The sequence below is a fragment of the Pipistrellus kuhlii genome, unplaced genomic scaffold, assembly GCF_014108245.1.
Source record: "Pipistrellus kuhlii isolate mPipKuh1 unplaced genomic scaffold, mPipKuh1.p scaffold_m20_p_2, whole genome shotgun sequence".
Lineage (NCBI taxonomy): Eukaryota > Metazoa > Chordata > Mammalia > Chiroptera > Vespertilionidae > Pipistrellus > Pipistrellus kuhlii.
This window is the reverse complement of record NW_023425515.1, coordinates 100,451,664-100,474,880: the sequence shown is the minus strand read 5'-3', so window position 1 is coordinate 100,474,880 and position 23,217 is coordinate 100,451,664. Positions and strand designations below refer to the sequence as shown.

General features: G+C 39.1%; 1 protein-coding gene across 12 annotated transcripts in view; it reads right to left on the bottom strand.

Moving 5' to 3' along the window:
* The window catches only part of ATR (ATR serine/threonine kinase), a 192,446-nt gene that overhangs the window by 36,406 nt on the left and 132,823 nt on the right, over positions 1 to 23,217 (bottom strand). For 11 of the 12 annotated variants that reach the window (XM_036447780.2, XM_036447781.2, XM_045584129.1 and 8 more), the window contains 8 exons: positions 22,804 to 22,982; positions 16,844 to 17,008; positions 15,533 to 15,624; positions 12,537 to 12,628; positions 12,150 to 12,327; positions 6,972 to 7,151; positions 6,340 to 6,499; positions 4,080 to 4,259 (listed from right to left, as the gene is read on the bottom strand). In XM_036447780.2, coding sequence (XP_036303673.1) covers positions 4,080 to 4,259; positions 6,340 to 6,499; positions 6,972 to 7,151; positions 12,150 to 12,327; positions 12,537 to 12,628; positions 15,533 to 15,624; positions 16,844 to 17,008; positions 22,804 to 22,982 — 1,226 coding nt within the window. The remainder of the gene's footprint in view (positions 1 to 4,079; positions 4,260 to 6,339; positions 6,500 to 6,971; positions 7,152 to 12,149; positions 12,328 to 12,536; positions 12,629 to 15,532; positions 15,625 to 16,843; positions 17,009 to 22,803; positions 22,983 to 23,217) is intronic. The other variant, XM_045584127.1, reaches the window with a different exon arrangement.

Sequence of the window (23,217 nt, the reverse complement as noted above, 5' to 3'; positions counted from 1 at the left end):
AAGAAAACCTTGATGGACATAAAGGGATAGGCTGACAGTAATACAATTACAGTAAAGGATCTTAACACCCCGTTGACATCATTGAATAGATCTTCCAGACAGAAAATCAACAAGGAGACTGTGGCCTTAAATGACATATTTGATCAAATTGGTTTAATTGATATTCTCAAAGCATTTCACCAAAGCAGCAAATATACAGTCTTTTAAAGTGTTCATGAAACATTTTTGAGAATAGAAATAGGGGCTCCCTGACTCAGCTACAGCTTGTTTGACAGAGTTTTAGCCTGAGAAAGGACAGGCCATTCATATGCAAAAGCTGATGCACACAGCTTGGGTGGGTTGTAAATTGGGTGGGGCGGGGTCTCAGGGAATCACCTGGGTGGAGCAAACAGAAATGGCTGCCAGTCAGCCCTTCAGTGGGGAGGTACCAGCATGAGAACAATGACTGCTGGGAGCACCTCCTTCTTCAAGAAAGTTGCCCCTGAGTTCCTGCCCCAATGCTTGATAGTCCAGTTTCTCCCCATATGTGTCTGGGTTCCCCAGAGCCTTGCCTAGCACTGGAGCTGAGATGAAGTGGGAGCTTGTAAATTCAGTTTTTAGAACCAGCCTTTTAAGCGGAACAGCTGAGTCTCCAGCAGCCTGTGTGTACCTCAGCCGCAATCTGCACTGGTTTTTACAGTCTGTAGTTCTTACAGCGTAGGGACTTCTTTTCTCGGCTCTGGGATCCTGGTGTGGGGCTGGGACCCCTCACTTCTCCAGGTGGCCTCCACAGAGGCAATCTCCCTCCTGATTAAAAAAGTGACACACCCAGGTGCTGGACTAGCCTGTTCCTTGCCTCTGCACCTCCGACCAGTCTCAGTGTGCTTTCTTCTTTACCTCTCTAGTTGTAGTACTTCCACTCATCTAGCTTTGCCACAATTCTGGATGATAGTTGTTCTGTATTTTAATTGTAATTTTGGTGTGGCTGTAGGAGGCAAGTAGAAGCATTTACCTATGCCTTCATCTTGGTTCTCTCTGTATCTATAGCACTTTTAAGGCTTGCCCACCAATCTTCCGACATATGTATGTTAAGACATACCAGAGCTGTGTGCATTTGCTTACTCACAGCAACTGGTGAATGCATATTTACTGGACCTATTTAGTATAAATTTAAGAACTTATATGCATATACACATAGCCCAAGGACACAGACCATAGTGTATAGAAAGACCTTAATTACTATCCTATCTAATAAAAGAGAAACATGCAAATTGACCATATATCCTCCATGCCTACAAGCCATGCCCACAAGCAAATTGGGTGGGAGTATGCAAATTATTCCAACAAATATGGCGACAGCCACAGAGCTGAAGTAAGCAGGAGGCTTGGGTTGCCCCCAGCAATGGTGCAAACCAAGCTTCCCGCCCGTCCTGGCCTGCCATGGCCTCCGCTCAAGGCTAGAAAGTTTCAATTATAGAAGATAAATTAATCCCAAAATACCAGGGCCTCCACTTGGGTCACCGGAGAGCGTAGCAAGCCTACAAACCACCACAGGCCCCTCGCCCAGGCTGCCCCCCACCCCAAGGGAACCCCCACCCTGTTCCAGGACATCCTTCAGGGCAAACTAGATGCCCTCCATCCATGCACCAGGCCTCTATCCTATCTAATAAGAGCGATATGCAGATTGACCATCACTTCAAAAAACAAGATGGCTGCCCCCATGTGGACACAAGATGGCCGCCACATGATGGCCAACAGTGGAGGGCAGTAGGAATAAACCAGGTATACAAGGGAGGGCAGTTGGGAAGGACCAGGCCTGCAAGGGAGGGCAGTTGAGGGGCGATCAAACCTGCAGGGGAAGGCAGTTAGGGGTGACCAAGCCGGCAGAGGAGGGAAGTTGGGGGCAACAGCGCCTGGGGGAAGGGCAGGTGGGAGGGACCCAGGCCTACAGGGGAGAGCAGTTGGGGAGGGGCAGGCCTGCAGGGGAGGCAGTTAGGGGTGACCAGGTCAGCAGGGGAGGGCAGTTAGGGGTAACCAGGCCTGTAGGCGAGTGTGGTTAGAAGCAATCAGGCTGGCAGGGGAGTGGTTAGGGGGTGATCAGGCTGGCAGGCAGAAGCGGTTAAGGGCAATCAGGAAGGCAGGCATATGAGCAGTTGGGAGCCAGCAGTACTGGATTGAGAGGGATCCCAGATTGGAGAGGGTGCAGGCTGGGATGAGGGATACACCCCATAGTGCACCAGGCCTCTAGTCTATATAATAAAAACCTAAGCAACCTTTACAGTGCAATGACCAGAATGACCAGTTGCTATAATGTGCACTGACCATCAGGGCACAGATACTCAATGTAGGAGGTCAGTGTGCTCCCTCACAGGGAGAGCGGCTCAACCAGAACCTGGGCTCACGCCTGGCCAGCACAGCAGTGGTGGCGTGAGCCTCTCCTGCTCCATGGCAGCACTAAGGAACAGTGAGCCAAGCAGTAAGGAGTAGCAAGAAGACGGCCGGTAAGGAGCAAGGGATCCTGGACTGTGAGTGGGCACAGGCCAGGTTGAGGGACCCCCTCACACAGTGCATGGATTTTTGTGCACCGCAGCTCTAGGACTTTTAATAAATTTTCACACACACACTAATTTTTCTAAGTTTGCCCTCCAAATATACTTGTCACACTTTACCTTTTTCTATCCTGTGTCCCAAAATATTGACACTGATAATTTACATCAAAGGGTCTAGTCGCCCTCCAAATATTGTTCTTATAGTTCCCTCATAATTGTTCTTTCCAGCTGGGCCTCATAAGGGTTTTGAGTTATGTATGTACATCATGGCCCTTAATCAGATTCCTACCTATACAGATCTATAACTTTTTGTCTGTATAACTTCTCTTTCTCAGGTAATCTGCCTCACAAATTATAGCCACTGTCTCTTACTTTATTATTGCCTAACTTCTACATTCTTTGATTTTTTAAAAATTTTCATTCTCTTACTAACTCTTTGAGGTGGATACTTAAGGCTCATTAACTTTGAGTCTTTGTTTTCTTTTAATACATGCATATAACATTTTAAATTCCATTAAAGGATGGTTTTAGTTGCCTGACCAGTGTTGCTTAATGGTTGAGCATTGATCCATGAACCAGGAGGTCACAATTCAATTCTTGGTCAGGGCACATGCCTGGAGTTGTGCACTCAATCCCCAGTAGGGGGCGTGCAGGAGCCAGCCAATCAATGATTCTCTCTCAACATTGATGCTTCTATCTCTCTTTTCCTCATCTCCCTTCCTCTATAAAATCAATAAAAATATATTTTAGTCCTAGCCAGCTTGGCTCAGTGGATAGAGTGTTAGCCTGAAGACTGAAGTGTCCCAGGTTCGATTCCGACCAAGGGCACATGCCTAGGTTGTGGACTCAATCCCCGGTAGGGGAGTGCAAAGGCAGCTAATCAATAATTCTCTCTCATCATTGATGTTTCTATCTCTCTCTCCTCCCTTCTTCTCTGAAATCAATAAATAAATAATATTTAAAAATTTTATTTTAATAAAAAAGTATGGCTTTAGCTGCATCACACATGTCATATTTTTATTATCATTCAGTTCAAAGTATTTTTCAATTCTCATTGCAATTTGTCTTTGACCTATGGATTACTGAAAAGTATCTGTCTTATAGCACCATCTATGAAAACCTTAATAACTAATAGTAAGGAATGTATTTATTGTGTTTGTTAAAAAAAAGTTGTTAACTTTTGGGTAGGAGAGTGAAAGAGTGGGTTGTAAATTGCTAATAATATTCTACTTCTTAATCTGGGTGATGATTTCATGAATTTATTTACCTTATTGTAATAGTGCCTCTAGCTATATATTCATTAAAAGTCAAACAAGTTTCCTAACTATTTAAAAAAAACAGAGGGCCGGCCCTGGAAAGTATATCTGGAATAAAGAGTTTCTGCTAAAATAAATAAATAAATAAATAAATAAATAAATAAATAAATAAATAAAAAATAATAATAAAAAAAATTTTTTTTTATTCTTCCATCTGGACTTTTAAATAATTTTATCCATTTTCAAAAAGAAAAAAGTGAGTTTCTCATTGAAATTGTATTATAAATATACTTGCCTTATATTTTTTCATAACCGCATTGCTTTCAAAGTTAGCTGTTTCTTCCATAAATCGGCCTACTAGCAGCATAGCTCGACCATGGATTAACATGTCTTTACTCTCAGTTGGAGTTTTATTTTCAGGAAAACATAATTCAACACCCTTTTGAAGAACAATTAGTGCCTGGTGAACATCACCCTAAAGGAAAAAAGAAAAAAAAAAAGGCAACATTTAAGAACATATTTCCATTTTTTGAAAAAATAAATAAAATTGTTAGGATTTAAAATTCATTATATATTTTATGTGTAGAACCATTTGAATTTAACACTCAGCTCTTATTTCCATGCTATTAAAAGTAAAATCCTAAAAAAAAAATATTGCTTCATTTCATGTAGAATTCAAATTCATTCATTCTATAGTCGACCAAAGTGCTCGGAACTGAAAATAAATCTATATGACAATGAATAAATCCAAATCTCTGGCTTTAAAAAGTTCACAGTCAAGTGAAGAAATAGACTATGTAAAATAACAACAGAGGAATATATGTAGACATAATGGGCGAAAGTAAAGGGAGTCCCAAAAATGTATCTGAAAATATAAGAAAATGGAGAAGAGCATCAGTCTGGAAAGGTTACCAAATAAGGAAGATCTCATTAAATAATGAGTAAAAAATATTCTTGGTAGAAGGGAAAATAATTTTAATTAGGAGAAGAGTGAGTAGTCTGGTTTTAGCTGAAGCCTAAAGGGTTTGTTACTGAAACTGAAGAGGTAGACTGGAACTCAATCACAAAAAGCTTTTTGTACTTTCTAGAATTCAGACTTAATGCTGAAGGCATACAGAATACTTTGGAGGATTTTAATCAAGGGAGCAATGTGATTCAACATGAATTCTAGAAACATCAGACTGCAGTAATGTATACAGAGAAATGGTGAGACTGCCAAAAAGACTATTGAACATTGTCATAGGTTACAAATGGAATAAATAAAAGCAGCAGACAAATAAGAGGGGGATGATTTAAAAGACTGTTCTAAGGTAGATTTAGTCTCCAACTGTATGTGAAAAGTGAGGAAGAGTAGGAAGTTCAAGATGATGCCCTGATATCTTGGATGAGAGAATGTAAGAGTCCTACTTAGAAAAACTGGGAAAATGGGAGGAGTAATGGCAATGAATTATTAGGTGATGAACTGCATTTTTAACATACTATTGTGTTTAAGGTATTACAATGTATAGGATTACACTAGCGCAGAAAATGACCAGGCACTGACCAGTGCAGTCTGAATTATTACTTTCACTTCCTGTCTGGGAAACATCTCCTCTCCTGTCCTTTCTCAGCCACCATGAAGTTGGTGCAGGCACAGGTGGCACCAACTATAATTGGTAAATGTCAACTTCAGAACATGTTATATCTACTGCTAATACTAAACTGGTGCCAAACATGAGTATGATATATATTAATAGATAACAACTTTTAAATCTTAGACATAAGCTTTCCAAGTTAAGATATTCAAAAAGCCCTTTTCTCACCAAAACCGGTTTGGCTCAGTGGTAGACCATCGGTCTGGTCTGCGGACTGAAAGGTCAAGGGCATCGATACCGGTCAAGGGAATGTACATTGGTTGTGGGCACATCCCCAGTAGGGGGTGTGCAAGAGGCAGCTGATGGATGATTCTCTCTCTCATCGATGTTTCTAACTTTCTATCCCTCTCTTTTCCTCTCTGTAAGAAAATCAATAAAATATATTAAAAAATAATAATAAAAAATAAAAAATAAATAAAATAAAAAGCCCTTTTCTCGTAGCTTTAATTTGGCAATTAGACTTTTTGTTCTGAAGCTAAGCCCTTCTTAACAAGCTAGATTAATTGGAAGTGAATCTTGATGGTAAGTACTGACAAGTCCACAAAAAACTAATTATCTGCCAAAGATGTGAATAAGAACAATGTTGTGTTCATTTAACAAATATTTTTTTTATATCTTACTACATATAATCTTTATGCGTATAGGAGGTTAAAACAAAGTAAAATTGGTCACTTCCCTCAAGAAAACAATGCAAAATATGTGAAAATTGAAAGTACTACACTTTAAGTCTTGAAATGAAAAACTATTTGGGGACTTCAGGATAAAAAGAATAGCTCCTTCCCAATTATAGTAAGTAAATGATGAAAAATGGTGACAGAAAAAGAAGGTTTTCAATTGAGAGTGGAGACTGTCACTCAGGCTTTTAGAAAAAGTATATAATCTGCAAAATACATATATATGATGATATTCCCTTGGCATTACCTTGGACCACAGCCACTTTGCCCTCTCCACATACAGCTCAGCAAGTCGTGATTCTCCAGCATTCAGCAGAGCATTGTAGGCTGTCTGGTGGTGACCAGCCTTTCTAGCTACTCTGGCACTCTGTAGCCAGCATTCTCCAACCATTTCATTGTAATCTTGTCTAAAGAAATGTGACAGGAGGGAAAGAGCATTTTTAAGTGTATTCAATGCCAAAACACCTCTTTCTAACATGGAACATTCTTAATACACCATTTCAAAGAAATCAAAGATTTGCTTAAAAAAAAAAATAAATATATATATATATATGTGTGTGTGTGTGTGTGTGTGTGTGTGTGTGTGTGTATATATATATATATATATATATATATATACTTTTAATTTTCTTACTCTATTTTTATCGATGAGTCTATGAAGACCTATTAATGACTCATATCTGTACCTCCCCAGATAAGTTTTTTTAACATTAAAAAAAGATATATTGCAGGTACATGTAATTTTTAAGTTCTGATCATTAAAAACAGAAAAATAGAGATTCAGAGAGAAAATTAGAAAAATCTAAATACCCCAAGTAATATACAAATACAATACTAAATTCACAATAATTGACATTTTAAAACAAAGTGTGGAAAAACCTTTTGTTGAGGCTTAATAAAGCTCTCCGGAGAGCAAGAATGGGTTCCTTGGCTCTATAGGAATTTTGGGTCATTTCTAGTCGAGCTACCCAGTTTAGAGAATCTTCTTGAGAATTATCACCTAGAGACTCATGGAAAAGTGGTTTGATGCTATGTTCCAATTCACACAACATGTGTAATCTAGAAAAAAATAGAGCCAATGTTAAAATAATATAATCTTCATGCTTATTAATCTCATACATAATGCATGTATATTAAATTAGAAATGAGAATTTGAAATGTGCAGTATTCTTTGGAAGAACTTTAACCAATACATATTCTCATTAAAAATCCACAGTAACATCCTTCCATATTGATGTTGATTTAAATATTTAGGCAGCTCCATTCCCAGTGTGGGGCATTCATGGGCCAGTCAATCAATGATTCTCTCTCATCATTGACATTTCTATTGCTCTCTTCCTCTTCCTTCCTCTCTGAAATCAATAAAGATATATATATTTTTAAAATATTGATTTTAAAAATCAATATTTTACTGATTTTTTACAGAGAAGAAGGGAGAGCGATAGAAAATGAGAGAAAACATTGATTTCCTACATGCCCCCAATTGGGAATTGAGCCCACAACCAAGGTATATGCCCTTGACCAGAACTGAACCTGGGACGCTTCAATCTGCAGGCCGATGCTCTATCCACTGAGCAAAACTGGTTAGGGCAATAAAGATATATATTTTTTTAAATACCTTAAAAAATGTAGTGCTTACTATAATCCCCAAATTCCTATTAATTAGAGAATGATATATAAAACTAAATTAAAATGTATTAAAATTTTATCACCTCTGAAGATAAAAGAAAATATCAATCCATTAGATGTCAAAATAATTTATGCCCATAAGAACATTTGGCATAGTAAATGTCAGTAAAAAATTAGAAATGATACAATTGATTTTTTTCCTAAGAGTAATGGAATCACTCATACTTTCACACTAGCCTATGATTCAGTCAATGTTCAAGAATACAACTATAGAGCAGAAATAATTTTGGTGGTCCAATCTCTGGTTTCATTAAGCTATTACCAAAGGGGCTTATAAAAAAATATAGTAAATTCTTCTAACAAAAAATAAATAAATAAATAAATAAATATTGCTTACTTATTGTTTTCTTATAGTTCAATTAAAACATGTTTAATTATTTCCTTCAGATAAATTAGCAGACCTAAAATGTTCGCCATCAGAGAGAAACCAAGATGGCGGCCTAACTGCAGCCTCACACAACAATTTCAAAAAATACAATTAATATATAAAGTGGACATTATCCAGAACTACAGGAAAGTTGACTGACTGGAAATTCTACAATGAGAAGGAAAGAGAAAACCAGAAGGAAAATCAGAGGAGCTGTAAACGCCTAAGGTACGGAGACACGATGCTTGCTCAGAGAGGACCAAGCCTGAGAAGAGGGGAGGCTGAGTGCCTGGCTGGCATTCCCTAGCGTAGGGGTGTTGAACTCAATCAGAGAAGGGGCCAAAATCTAAAATCCAGCCTAAATCGCGGGTCGAATGGTTTACTGAACAGTCATAAACTGTCATTGTGATGGAAACGCAGCGGAGTGCAGTGATGACAGCGCGGTGCGGGCCACATTGCAAGGCCTGGCGGGACGGATTTGGCCCGCGGGCCTTGTGTTTGACACATGTGCCCTAGCGGGAAGGAGATAAAAGTTCCTGACTATGCTGAACCCAAGTTTCGACTGCACTGAACCCGAGTTCTGACTGCACTGAACCCCAGTTTTGGGCGAGACCCCGAGATCCCAGGCTCATACAGAGGGAATCTGGGCTGTAAGGCGAAAATTCAGGGCAGCAGCGAAAGGCAGAGCCCTGGAGGCACACATGTTGTGCACAGAAGACGGATTGTTGACTGTGCCACTGGATTGCCCTAGCGAGAAGGAGACATAAGCTCCGGACTGCTCTCAACCCCACTTCCAACTGCACTGAACCCCAGTTCTCGGCTCATTGAGGGAGAGATGAGACTGTCTGGTAGCGGGCGAAACTCTAGGGCACCTTTCTCTCAGAGATGCTTGCCGGGAGTACTGAAGGACACTGAGGAACACTGAGACTCAGGAACCTCATAGGGTGGGGCTGACGGAAATCCAAAGCTGTAGGCTCCACCTTGAAACTCCGCTCCATCCAAGCTGAGAACAGAGGCCTTTGCATTTTTCTAAGATAAATCAAATAAGGCTCTCTCCAGGCATAGACACAGCTGATACTCACAGGCAATTAGTCTGGAGGTCAGTTCCTCCCAGTGATACCAACAACAATCAAGACTTAACTACAACAAGGCTGTAAACACAGTCCACAAAGGGGTGCACCAAGAGTGTCCACCTCAGATAACTGGGAGGCTGACCCACTGAACCATATAGGACACCTTAACACACAAAGCCACCCTATCAACTCAGGGAAGCAGCAAAAATGCTGAGACAAGGAAACAGATCACAAACAAAAGAAATGGAGGACAAAAAGCAACTGGATATAGAGTTCAAAACCATGCTTATAAGGTTTTTCAAGAATTTCCTAGAAAAGGCCAATAAAATAAATGAGACCTATGAGGATATGAAAAGGGATCAACTATAAATAAAGAATACATTGTCTGAAATAAAAAATATAATACAGAGTCGTAAAAACAGAATGGAAGATTGCATGAATCAAGTCAAAGATTTGGAACACAAAGAGCCAGAGGATACTCCTCCTCATAAGCAAGAAGACAAGAGAATCCAGAAAGTTGAAGATAATGTAAGAAGCCTCTGGGACAACTTCAAGCAAACCAACATCAAAATTATGGGGGTCCCAGAAGAAGAGAGAACAAGATACCAAAAATATACTGGAAGAAATAGTGACAGAAAAACTTCCCCCACCTGGTGTTAGAATTAGACTTACAAGTTCAGGAAGCACACAGAACCCCAAACAAAACGAATTTAAAGAGGACCACACCAAAACACTTCATAATTAAAATGCCAAGAGCAAAAGACAAAGAGAGAATATTAAAAGCAGTAAGAGAAAAGCAGATAGTTACCTTAAAGGAGCACCCATACGATTGTCAGCTAATTTCTCAAAAGGAACCATGCAGGCCAGATGGGAATGGCAAGAAATATTCAAGGTGATGAATAACAAGAACCTACAGCCAAAAAATACTCTACCCAGCAAAGCTATCACTCAGAATCGAAGGCCAGATAAAGAGCTTCAGAAATAAAAATAAAAAAAGCTAAAGGAGTTCATCACTGCCAAACCAGAATTATATGAATTGCTGAAGGGGGTTCTTTAGGAAGAGGAAGAAAACAAAGATAAAAATTATGAACAACAAATATGTATATATCAACAAGTGAAATAAAAACCAAGGGAATTTACAAAAAAACAACCTGATAAACAAAAATAACTGTTGAATATAATAGAATCAGAGGTAAGGAAGGGGAGGGGACTGATGATTCTCAGGAAAAGAGGAGTGGGGAGGGTGTGGGAAGAGACTGAACATAAACTGTGCACCTATGGATGAGGACAGTGGGGGGCGGGGAAAGGGCAGAGGGTGGGGTGGGAACCTGGTGGAGGGGAAAGAAATGAGGAACATTTGTAATAATATGAACAATAAAGATTTATTAAAAAAATAAAAAAGTATATTAAAAAAAAAGACTAGAAATGACAGCAGACCCAGACACCTGCAGCCTCCTAAGAAACTCTAAGCCAGAACTACCCAGCTAAACTGCACACAGATTACTGACCCTCAGAAATAGTAAGATAATAAATATTTGTTGGTTTAAAGTGGTAAATGTTGGGATACCCTGTTAGCTAATACAAGTATTATGTGGGATTTTATATGCCTTGTTTTATTTGTACGCCTCTGTATTTTTTAAAACTAATAAATGTTATTTTAAAAAATATAAAATAAAGTAAAATATAAAATGTTCGCCATCATGTTCTTCCTTATCTCTATAAGTTAATATTTCTTCCTAGTAATGTAATGCCTACATTTTGGGGGGGAGAAATGTCAAATGCCTTTCTACTGTAAATGAGAAGAAGGGAAAGGGATCAATAAATAGTGAAGACCAATGTGTCAAGCACAGATGTCTTGATTACTTTAGTTGTATAAAAAATAAACTATGAATTACATCAGGACAAAAGTCTGATAATTGTCTTCCCAATTAATAGAATGTACATTAAAACATTTTTTAAAAACTATAAGATAGCCCTGGCCAGTGTTGCTCAGTTGACTGGTGCATCATCCCATAAACCAAAAGGTCGGAGTTTTGATTCCTGGCCAGGACACATGCCTAGGTTTTGGATTCAATCCTCCGGTATGGCAAGTGTGGGAAGCAACTGATTGATGTTGTTGTTTTCTTCTCTCTCTCACCCTCCGTGCCTCCGTCCCTCCTTCCTTTCCCCTCTCTAAAAAAGTCAATGACACATGCCTTTGGGTGAGAATTAGAAAAATAATAATAAGCCTATATAATAAAGAGGTAATATGTAAATTAACCCTCATGCACTTACAAGATGGCTGCCTATGACCAGGCTGGCAGTGGCATTAGTGGATGACCAAAAGACTAAACAAGTAGGCTGTGTGGGGTGACCAGGTCGGCAGGGGGGTTAGTGAGAGATGACTAAATGACTGAACAGCAGGCTGTGTAGGGTGACCAGGCTGACTGGGAAGCCGTGAGGGGTGACTAGGCTGGTGAAAGGGAGGTAGGTGCAGTTGGGGGCGACTAGGCCACCAAGGGCAGCAGTTGGGGGCAATTATGCCAGTGGCGGAAGTGGGGGAGGAGCAATCAGGCTGGCAAGGGGGTGATAAGGCCAGCATACAGAGGCAGTGAGGGGTGCTAAGGCTGGTGCAGGGGATGGGGGGAGACAAGGGCAACCAGGCAGGCAGGCAGGCAATTAGGAGCCAGCAGTCCAGGATTGTGAGAGGGTGCAGCATGGACTGAGAGGACCACTCCCCTACCCCCTGCACAAATTTTGTGTACTGGGCCTCTAGTAAATAAATAAAAAGGGAAAACTATAGAGTGATTGTGAGTTAAAGAATGAAAAAGCTATTTTGTTTAGCTATGCATAACAAACATAATATCAGTTATTTACTAATCAAAACATTCCAAGTCTATTAGATGATACTTATAGACCAGAAATATAAATATGGAAACTTTCAAATACCTGACAATATACTCATATCCTCGTTGGTAAGAGCCTCTTTCAAAGCTTGCAGCTGAAAGAGGTACAATTTGTTCGGCTCTCACTAGTTTCAATGTATCATAAAAAGCTGTGGTATCTCTTTTTTTGACTGATAATAATAGCTGCCCCAGTCTGACACTCCATGTGGTAGATTTCCCATCTGAAAAACGAAGAGTCAAGGAATGAGTACTGGATCTGTGAATAAGTTTTATTTCACTTGGTAAAATGGTCAGAAGAAATACTGAACAGATAGTTTCATTCTACTGTAAGAAACAAAGCTATCAAAACAAGCTGAGAGATTATGACGATTAGACACATAGTCTATTTATGGCATCTTAAAACAACTTATATTTTAAGAAGTAATTTTACCTGCTGCCAAATAGTTTTCCACCAAGTCCCACTGTGATAACTTCCAAGCTGCTTCCACTCTGTATGTGTTTAATTCGTCTGTCCATTCAGACCTATTAAAAGAAACCTATTTTAACTTTTAATTTATTTCAATTTAAAGTGGCATTTAAAGATTATTTTCATTAGTTTAGACACTCTATATACTACATTTATTTATTGTTCTATTCATTGTATTTGCAATATATTGTATTTTGTATCTCCCAAATTTTAATCTTCTCATTTTCTGAAAACATCTTATGTAATAAAGAGGTAATATGCAAATTGACTTTCACTGTAATCACTCCAACACACAAGATGGCAGCCCCCATGTGGACACAAGATGGCTGCCATAAGATGGCTGGCAGAAGATGGAAGTTTTGAGCTATCAGGCCAGCAAGGAAGAGCAGTTTGGGGGGAGGGCAGTTCAGGGCAATTGGGTTGGCAGGGGAGCAGTTAGGCATAGATCAGGCCATGGTGGGCAGTTGGACATCCCTTGAGGAGGTCTCTCTCCCTTCCTCTCTGAAATCAATAAAAATATATATTTTTAAAAGTCCTCCTTGTTTTTTCTGTAGTAAAAACACATGAAGAAAATGTAACAAATAAATTATCCACAGACAGAGAAACATCTATCAGACCATCAAACCTCAGAGGGAAGGTAGGGGAGGGTGGGGGTAAGAGGGAGAGATCAACCAAAGGACTTGTATGCATGCATATAAACCTAACCAATTGGCAAAGACAACAGGGGGGGTGAGGGCATAAGTCTGTGTGGGGGGAGAAGGAATTGGGGGGTAAGGTCACAAATGTAATACCTTAATCAATAAAGAAATTTAAAAAATTAATTCTATTTCATTTTTTTAAATCCTATATAAAACTCTAATATGCAAATTGACCAAATGGCAGAACAACCGGCCACTATGACACACACTGACCACCATGGGGCAGCTCCTGCATTGAGCATCTGCATCCCAAGAGGGAGGTGACTCGCAGCAGCGATCAGGGGGTGGGGCTAGCCATCGGGAATTACCAGACCACCAGCCAAGACAAGTACCAGTGGGGGCCCCTTGATTACCCCACCAGGCCTAGGGACCCAGCCCTATATATGGGGAACAGTCTCTTAGATATAAAATTATAACCTGGCAAGGCTATACTAATACTAAAAAAACAGGATGATGCAGCAATGACATACATGGACTCTGGCTTGCACATTTTGTGGTCAGCCCTGATTCTGACACTTATAACTGTGTGACAAAGCCAATTACTTATCTCTGCTTCAGTTTTTCCACCCATAAGATGGGGAAAATGGTACTACTGCTTCAGAAGGATCATGTTATATATTACTTTTTATAATCAGGGCAAAAAATGTTGCTGCCCTTACAATAGCAAAATGCCTTTCATCTGTATGAAAAGTATGATCACTGGTGCATGCAGCATTCTGGATTGCAAGAAGAATGTCTGACTGCTTGTTTAGGCCCAATCCCCAGAAGCTTAATGGCAACTGGACATCCCCCAAGGGCACAGGCTGGGCTGAGGAACTCCCCCCAACCCCATGCACGAATTTCATGCACCGGGTCTCTAGTAAAAAATAACAGCATAAATATTGAATATTCTCTCATTTCTAAATATGAATACCACCATAAACAATAAAAAAATAAGGAGGCCAAAAGAAATATAATATAAATTTATTATATTATTATAGTAATTTTCAAAACTATAATTTTTAATAACTTGACAAGTTTATCACTAGATGCCAGACAAAGAAAAGGTTAGAATAAAAATCTGAGGAGAATTAGTATGATTTACTAACTGGAGAGTGTGTGAACCAAGCATTATACCAAAAATGTACCAAATTACAATGAGGATCAGGCTGTGAGAACTTATCCTCATAAATGAGTACATTTAAAAGAATAATTGTGTAAGTCAAGCATATTTGTTAAAATTGCAAGTACCCCTTCCCCCAAAAACACATATCCTCAATGACCATTTGCTCCAATGTGATACAGCACCATTCACTGAATATTGAGAGCTGTCATTTCACAGATCAGATTCCAAGAAAAGATGAGGAACCTAACTGTCCAGTATTCATCATAAGGAAACTTGATACCATGGTTTGAACCATGAAAAACTTATAAATTTTTGCAACCCCTTTATTCATAAGGTCTCTCAACTAACCTAGTGAAACACATCTAAAACTTACAACCTATTTTTTTTCTCTTTCTGCAAAGTTTCCATCATCATTTCATAAATTTTACTATTGGAATCCATGTGATGAACAGTAAGCTTCTTTGATCTTAGACACTTCAGAATAGTGGTCTTTATAAAGCACAGTTTGAAATGTACAGAAACTGTACTTAGTAAAAACAGTGGCCTGTGTGCTTTTTATTTAACTAATATCTTATTCCTTTTGGTCAGATCTCACTGCCCAGAAAAGTCAGCTGGGGCTTGGTAAACAATTTAAAGAACAAGGCTTTCAGGTCTCAGAGCATGGCAGCTTCAAGAGCTAGAAACTCCAAATTAGAACTGTGTGACCTTCACTTTGTCACACATAAGTGTTATTTTCTGTTTGGTATTATTTGGTTTCTTTAGGAAAGGAAGGTTGCTTTCCTTTTCATCAATCTTTTGGGGAAATCAACCCATACAGTGTAGAGTGGTGTTCCACATGCATCTCAGTCACAAAGGCCCCCCAGCACAGACAATAACGAATGCTGATAATGTAGGAGAGCTCAGATACCCTTTGGAATTGCCTATATGAGCCTCACCAGGAGTAAATGAATTCTGGAAGGTTTCTGTTTTAACACAGATCTAATTCAAGGGCAACTCTTTAGACAGAAGATAAAATGTTAAGTGCTAGATCAATTTATAAGAAAGTAGGGAAAAAAGTATTATTTGGTGCTTATCTCCAATGCATGAAAACAAAAACATTTTATTACTTTAGTAATTATTATGTCAACCCAATTAATTAATTTAAAAAAATATATTACCTGTTAGCATGCACTCCATTCACCTGAGTGATTACGGTAGATAGCTGACCAAGACCTAACATGGACTTCACTACACCATGATAATGAATGATCTAAAAATTTAAAAATATTTAAAATAACAATTGTGACTTCAGATATATCTTAGGAACAAAAAACAGTTTAATATTTAAAAAATACTATTTACCTCATTCAGCTTATGCATCTTTAGCAGTCATCTTGCTTGGTATATAGCAGAGCCTTCTATCAATGCCATATAACATCTGATTTTTTTTTAAATGCAGACAACCTTAAAATCTCAAATTAAACTTCTTATTTTTTTTCCAGATTTGGTCTAATTTTTGGTTCAGATCAAATATAAAAGTAACAAGTACTCTTCACTACTTAAACATTATTTGTCATATTGTCACAGAAAATGAAAATTCAAGGTCACAATATTAATGTAGATTTTGGGCTTTAGTAATAAAAAAAGTTAAATATGATTATGTAATATCCTTTAAAACTGAAAACAATGGATTGTGGAAAATAAAAACCCTGTACAGTGAGCTTCTGAGAAAGAGAGCATGTCAAATATGACAAAAAGTAATACCCTAAGATTAGAAAGAATTTAAGCCAAAATTATAAATCAGCCGAAACCGGTTTGGCTCAGTGGATAGAGCATCGGCCTGAGGACTGGAAGGTCCCAGGTTCGATTCCGGTCAGGGAAATGTACCTCGGTTGCAGGCACATCCCCAGTGGGGAGTGTGCAAGAGGCAGCTGATCGATGATTCTCTCTCATCAATGTTTCTAACTATCCCTCTCTCTTCCTCTCTGTAAAAAAAATAAATAAATAAAAAATTATAAATCAACAAGCCTCAACCCCTCTCTCCATATCCCCATGGGTAATTGTAGCTCATTGCTTCTAAGAAACCACTTCAGGGTTTCAGATATTGCTAGGGAACATGTGAAATCTGAAGAAGTTCCATACACTAGAGAATCACTATTATTATTAAAAATTGGTGCATGTCTTATACTTTTAATAGTAAACTAAAATTATATAAATTTTAGAATAATTTAATACTGTTTAATATAAATGTACTTTATAATAATCTCACTTATTTGGGGGATATATGAGGTCATAGAAATTTGGCATTGAAAGGGATATTTGAGATCTAATGCAAGTCTCTACTTTTATCAATCAAAAAACTCAAGTTCAGAGATAATGAAAGTTTCCTAACACACTGAGACACTGGCAGAGACAGTAGTGAACTAAATTTCCCAGAGTTCCTTGTGCAGGGTTATTTCCATTGCATTGCCTTTCATGCATCATCTTACCTGGTCTGGTTCTAGCTGAATGGCCCTGTCGTAACAAGCAGTGGCATCCCTCAGTAAGCCAATGCTCTCATGTTCAAGGATCTGTTCTTTTAGAGATGGTTCTGCCTTTCGGATTGCACTGACTCCAGCTACACCATCTGGCTCATGCATAGCAGCATATAATTTCTTTGTTCAACCAATCAAATGAGAGGAAAAACACAAATGAAAACAAAACTATCAAACCACCAGCTTACATGAAAAGGACATAGAGAATTTTTTTCTCAAAGAAGCAATATTACAATTTTATTCCCCAGCCTTTTTATTACCACAACAATCATTCCATTCCACTTAAATACACACCAACATTAGTAACTGTTATTGATAACAAAAGCTGTAAAAAAAAAAATCTCAAGGTTTTGAACTCTCTTTAAACCCAACTTCAAATAAATTTGGTTGAGTACAATTTATATCTTTTGCTGCATTTGAAAAAAAAAAATTTAACAAGTACATTAAAATGTTAGAATTTAGATACCTTCAAGAAACCCAAGACAGACTTCTGTTCCTCATAGCCAATTGGCTTGGAGATCAACGCTTCCCAGTGATACCAACAACAAGCAAGGCTTAACAAGACTGCACACACAGCCCACAAAGGGCTACACCAAGACTGTCCACCTCAGGTAACTGGGAGGCTGACTCACTGAACCATATAGGACACCTTAGCACACAAAGCCACCCTACCAACTCAGGGAAGCTATGAAAATGCCGAGACAAGGAAATAGATCACAAACAAAAGAAATGGAGGAAAAGAAGAGATTGGATATAGAGTTCAAAACCACGCTTATAAGGTTTTTCAAGAATTTCCTAGGAAAGGTCGATAAGACCTATGAGGAGATAAAAAGGGATCAACAAGAACTAATAAGAGTTCAACAAGAAATAATAAGGGATCAACAAGAAATAAAGAATACATTGTCTGAAATAAAAAATATTATAGAGAGTCCTAAAAACAGAATGAAGATCACAAGAATCAAGTCAAAGAGTTGGAACATAAAGAGCCGGAAGACACTCCTCCGCAGAAGCAAGAAGACAAGAGAATCCAGAAAGTTGAAGATAATGTAAGAAACCTCTGGGACAGGGAGATAGCCAAGATGGCTGACAGGTAAACACCTACCTGCAGCCGCACACAACAATTTCAATAAAATACAACTAAAATATAAAGTGGACATTACCCAAAACTACAGGAAAGTCGACTGACTGGAAATTCTACAACGAGAAGCAAGGAGAAAACCAGAAGGAAGCGCGGAGGAGCTGTAAAAGCCTAAGGTACGGAGACACGCGGCGCGCGGAGAGGACGGAGCCGGAGAGGAGGGTGGCTGAGTGCTTGGCGGGCGTTCCCTAGCGGGAAGGAGATAAACGCTCCGACTGTGCTGGGCACCAATTCCAACTGCTCTGAACCCCCGTTCTAGGCCAGACCCCAGGGACCTAGGCTCATCCATAGGGAGCCGGGACTGTGAGGCGGAACCCCGGGGGAGCGGTGAAAGGAGGTCCCGGCTGCGCGCACATTACGTGCAAAGAAGGGACAGTTGGCTGTGGCACGGGATTGCCCTGGCGGGAAGGAGGTGGGGGCTCCAGACTGCCCTGAACGCCGCCTCTGATCCCACTTACAACTGAACTGAACCCCAGTGCCGGGCTCATTGGGGGAGAGCATAGACTGTTTGGCAGCAGGCGAAAATCGAGGGCACCTTTCTCTCAGAGGCACTTGCAACAAGTACTGAAGGACTTGCATAGGGCGGGGCTGACGGAAGCCAAAGCTCTAGGTTCCACCCTGAAACCCCGCCCCATCCAAGCAGAACACAGAGACTTTTAAGGCTACCAACTCAGGAAAGTGGCGAAAATGCCGAGACGAAATAGATCACAAACGAAAGAAATGGAGGACAAAAAGCGACTGGATATAGAATTCAAATCTACACTTATAAGGTTTTTCAAGAATTTCCTAGAAAATATGGATAAGACCTATGAGGATATGAATAGGGATCAACTAGAATTAATAAGGAATCAACAAGAAATGATAAGGGATCAACAAGAAATAAAGAATACATTGACTGAAATATAAAAAATATTATAGAGTCCTAAAAACAGAATGGAAGATCGCAAGAATCAAATCAAAGAGTTGGAAAATAAAGAGCCAGAAGACACTCCTCCGCAGAAGCTAGAAGGCAAGAGAATCCAAAAAATTGAAGATAATGTAAGAAACCTCTGGGACAACTTCAACTGAACCAACATCAGAATTATGGGCGTCCCAGAAGATGAGAGAGAGCAAGATATCGAAAACATACTGAAAGAAATAGTGACAGAAAACTTCCCCCACCTGGTGAAAGAATTAGACTTACAAGTCCAGGAAGCGCACAGAACCCCAAACAAAAGGAATCCAAAAAAGATCACACCAAGACACATTATAATTAAAATTCCAAGAGCAAAAGACGAAGAGAGAATATTAAAAGCAGCAAGAGAAAAGCAGGTAGTTACCTATAAAGGAGCACCCATACGATTGTCAGCTGATTTCTCAACAGGAACCATGCAGGCCAGACGGGAATGGCAAGAAATATTCAAGGTTATGAACAGCAAGAACCTACAGCCAAAAATACTCTACCCAGCAAAGCTATCACTCAGAATCAAAGGCCAGATAAAGAGCCTCACTAATAAAAAATAAAAAAAAGCTAAAGGAGTTCATCACCACCAAACCAGAATTATATGAATTGCTGAAGGGGGTTATTTAGGAAGAGGAAGAAAATAAAGATAAAAAACTATGAACAACAAGTACATAACTATCAACAAGTGAATCTAAAAACCAAGGGAATTTAAAAAATCTGATGAACAATATTAACTGTTGAATATTATAGAATCAGAGGTATGGAAGGGGAGTGAACTGACGATTCTCGGGGAAAAGAGCAGAGGGTGGGGTGGTAACCTGGTGGAGGGGAGCCATTGGGGGGGGTGCAGAAATGAGGAACATTTGTAATAATATGAACAATAAAGATTTATTTTTAAAAAATTTAAAAAAAAGAAACCCAAGACATTAAATCTGAGTTCCAAGGGGATATTCAGGTTAAAGAGAAAAATGTAGGAGCAATTAGCACAAAGACGGAGGGGAAAGAATGGCATAATTTAAGAAATGAATAGAGTTAAAAAAAAAATTAAAAAAAAGAGGGAAAAGAAAGAAGATTATTATCTCTACTAATAAAAGGGTAATATGCAAATTAATCGTGACACCCTCATGCAACAACCAAACAGCAAGCTGCATGGGGCTACCACGCCAGCAGGGGTGGTAGTGAGGGGCAACCAAATGACTGAACAGCAGGCTGCATGGGAATACCAGGCTGGCAGGGGTGTGGGTAGTGAGGGGCGATCAGGTTGGCAGGCAGAAGGGATTAGGGGTGATCAGGCTGGCAGGCAGAAGCAGTTAGTGACAATCACCAAGCAGGCAAGAAGGCAAACAGTTAGGAGCCAGTAGTCCCACGTTGTGACAGGGATGTCTAACTGCTGGTTTAGGCTGGATCCTGCAGGGATCTCAGATTGGAGAGGGTGCAGGCCGGGCTGAGGGACACCCTGCGCCGTGTACAAGTTTCGTACACCAGGCTTCTAGTCTATAAAATAAAAGCCTAAGCAACACTTACTGCAGAATGACCAGAATGACTGGTCACTATAATACACACTGAACACCAGGGAGAGCACCACTCAGCCAGAAGCCAGGCTTATGGGTGGAGAGTGCAGCAGCGATGGCAGGAGCCTCTCCCGCCTCATGGCAGCGCTAAGGAGCAGTGAGCCCAGTGGTAAAGAGCGAGGGGTCCTGGACTTCGAAAAGGCGCAGGCCAGGCTGAGGGACTCCCCCTCATCCCCTAATGCATGAATTTTGTGCACTGGGCCTATAGTTTATAAATAAGGAAGAACTAACAAATGAAACTGAGAACAGAAACCAAAGTAACTTGAAGAAACTTAGAGAATGTGGTATCCCAGGAGTTGTGGGGGGAAAAGCAAATGTCTTATTTAAGAAAAAAGTGATCAAATAAATGTGAAGTTAAGTGAATGAGGTTTTGAAAACACTGACTGGATTTGGTAACATAAGCTCACTAAATTTCTTAGTAAGAATAGTGTCAGTAGAATGGAGAAAGACTTGTAGTGGATAAAGACTGAATGAGAAGAAGTGCATACAGGGAAGATAGATGATTCTTTAAAAAAACAACTGACTGTGAAGCCGAAACCAGTTTGGCTCAGAGGATAGAGCGTCGGCCTGCGGACTGAAAGGTCCCAGGTTCGATTCCGGTCAAGGGCATTGTACCTTGATTGCAAGCACCTCCCAGTAGGGGATGTGCAGAAGGCAGCTGATAGATGTCTCTCTCTCATCGATGTTTCTAACTATCTCTCTCCCTTCCTCTGTGAAAAATCAATAAATATATTTTTAAAAAAAACAACTGACTGTGAAGGAAAATAGCATCTGAAGGAGTAGCTAAAATCAAGGGAATTATAACAAATTCAAATAGGAGATATCAGAGCATGTCTATATACTTATCTACTCTGGCTGAGAAATAAATTAATACTAGTTAATGCAGAAATAGCTGAAGGAGTGAAATCCTTAAAAATTGAAACTATAAGAGGATTAAATTTTGACAGGGAATCCTTTCTTAGGAACAACAGAAGAGAAGGAAAAGAATATGGTGCAATAGCCAGTGTGCTTTCAGATTTGACAAGACATTTGGTTTCTATTTTCCTAATGAACAATCAAGCAGGTACATCAGCTGAAAGTAAATGAGATGGAAGAAATGAAGAAAGGTTATCTTGAAGAGGGAAAAAGTGGTTTACTAGAGAAACATTTAGAAGAATTGAAGTCAGTATTAAAGAGTCAAGCTTATTATAAACTTAAAAGCCGTTAAAAACCAATTCTGTAATTGTGATATTTTTCTCCAGCAATGTTCAACTGCTTACAAGCAGATACTGGGAAGGCAGATTTGGTGCATTTATTCAGGGATGAAGTTTCACAAAGTGAGTATAATACAGAAGGAAGAAAGACAAGGGAGTTAAATGTCCTTGTAAAGGGAATGATTTTAACAATGAACAAAAGACTCAAACTAGATAAGAAAGAAAACAATGACAGGAGAGGGCTAATATTTATCCATAGTACAAGCTACTAATTTTCCAGTTCTCGCACCACACTTTGTTTTTCTCCTGCAAAAAGCCCACCAATTTTGACCTCTTATTTAAGTCCCATTGCATTAGTCCCACGTGCCCTTCGTCTCTTTTCTTCCCCAAATAGTCATAACGTTATCATCTAAACCACTTTTCACCAGCATTGCCATGACTGATGCCTGTTACAATCAGTATATCCCCCTAACCACCCAACCTCAAATTCAAGCCCATGTTTCTCACAATAATGGTCTGCTTGCCTTAAATTATAGCCCTTTTAAGTCCTTCCTCCATGACTGCCATAGGTATTTAGCTAAAATGCCATTCTGACTAAAGCACTTCCCTGGTTCAAATCCTCTAAGAATCTTGGGCAACTTAGAAGTTGTCTGTGATTTATCTTTCCTCTGCCATTCCATATAGGCACTCTTTCTCAAATCCATAGGGATGCCACTGACTGGAATGTCTTGCCTCCTCCTTTTGTCTATCATTCATTCATTCTTTAAGACCCTTTAGATATCTTCATGAAGCCCTATTCACCCCTTTCTCAGATACTCCCATCTTTTACCACACCCTACAAAGAAGATGAGTTAAATGTTTTTCTTAGGGGCATATCTATGTCACTATACTTAAGATATTACCAAGTTGGTGTTTATCTTTCTCCACTAATCTGTAAGTTTCTAAAGTACTTATAAATATCTAATTCCTAGCACAGCATCTAAAACACTCCATAAAATGAACAATATTTCATTTCCTCATAAAAAAGACAGCCAATAAACATTATTAAACTCACTATATAAATTTCAAACCTGTAAGAATCCAAGATGCTCTTGAATATCTTGCTTCTTTTCTGTAATAAATGATTCAAAGTGCATTACAGCTCTTGTGTATGCTTTAGAGCGAAAAGAAGCTACTGCGAGAGTATCCTGAGGTATAAGGTCAAGAAAACGAGTTACACTCTGATAGTCTTCATGATCCACAGTAGATACTAGATTATGAAAAGATAATTAAATAATTAAAGACTTACAAAATAAAATTTTAAGTGTTAATTTTAATTTCAATTTTCTTATTTTAAATTCAATATATATCACTAACAAAACTATCAACAAGATGATTGTTCAGAGAATTCTTGCTTCAACTTCACCATTATTATTTAGTTTGCCTTGGATAGCCATTTAACTTACTTAAGCTTTCGTTTCCTTATAAATAAAAGGGAAATATTA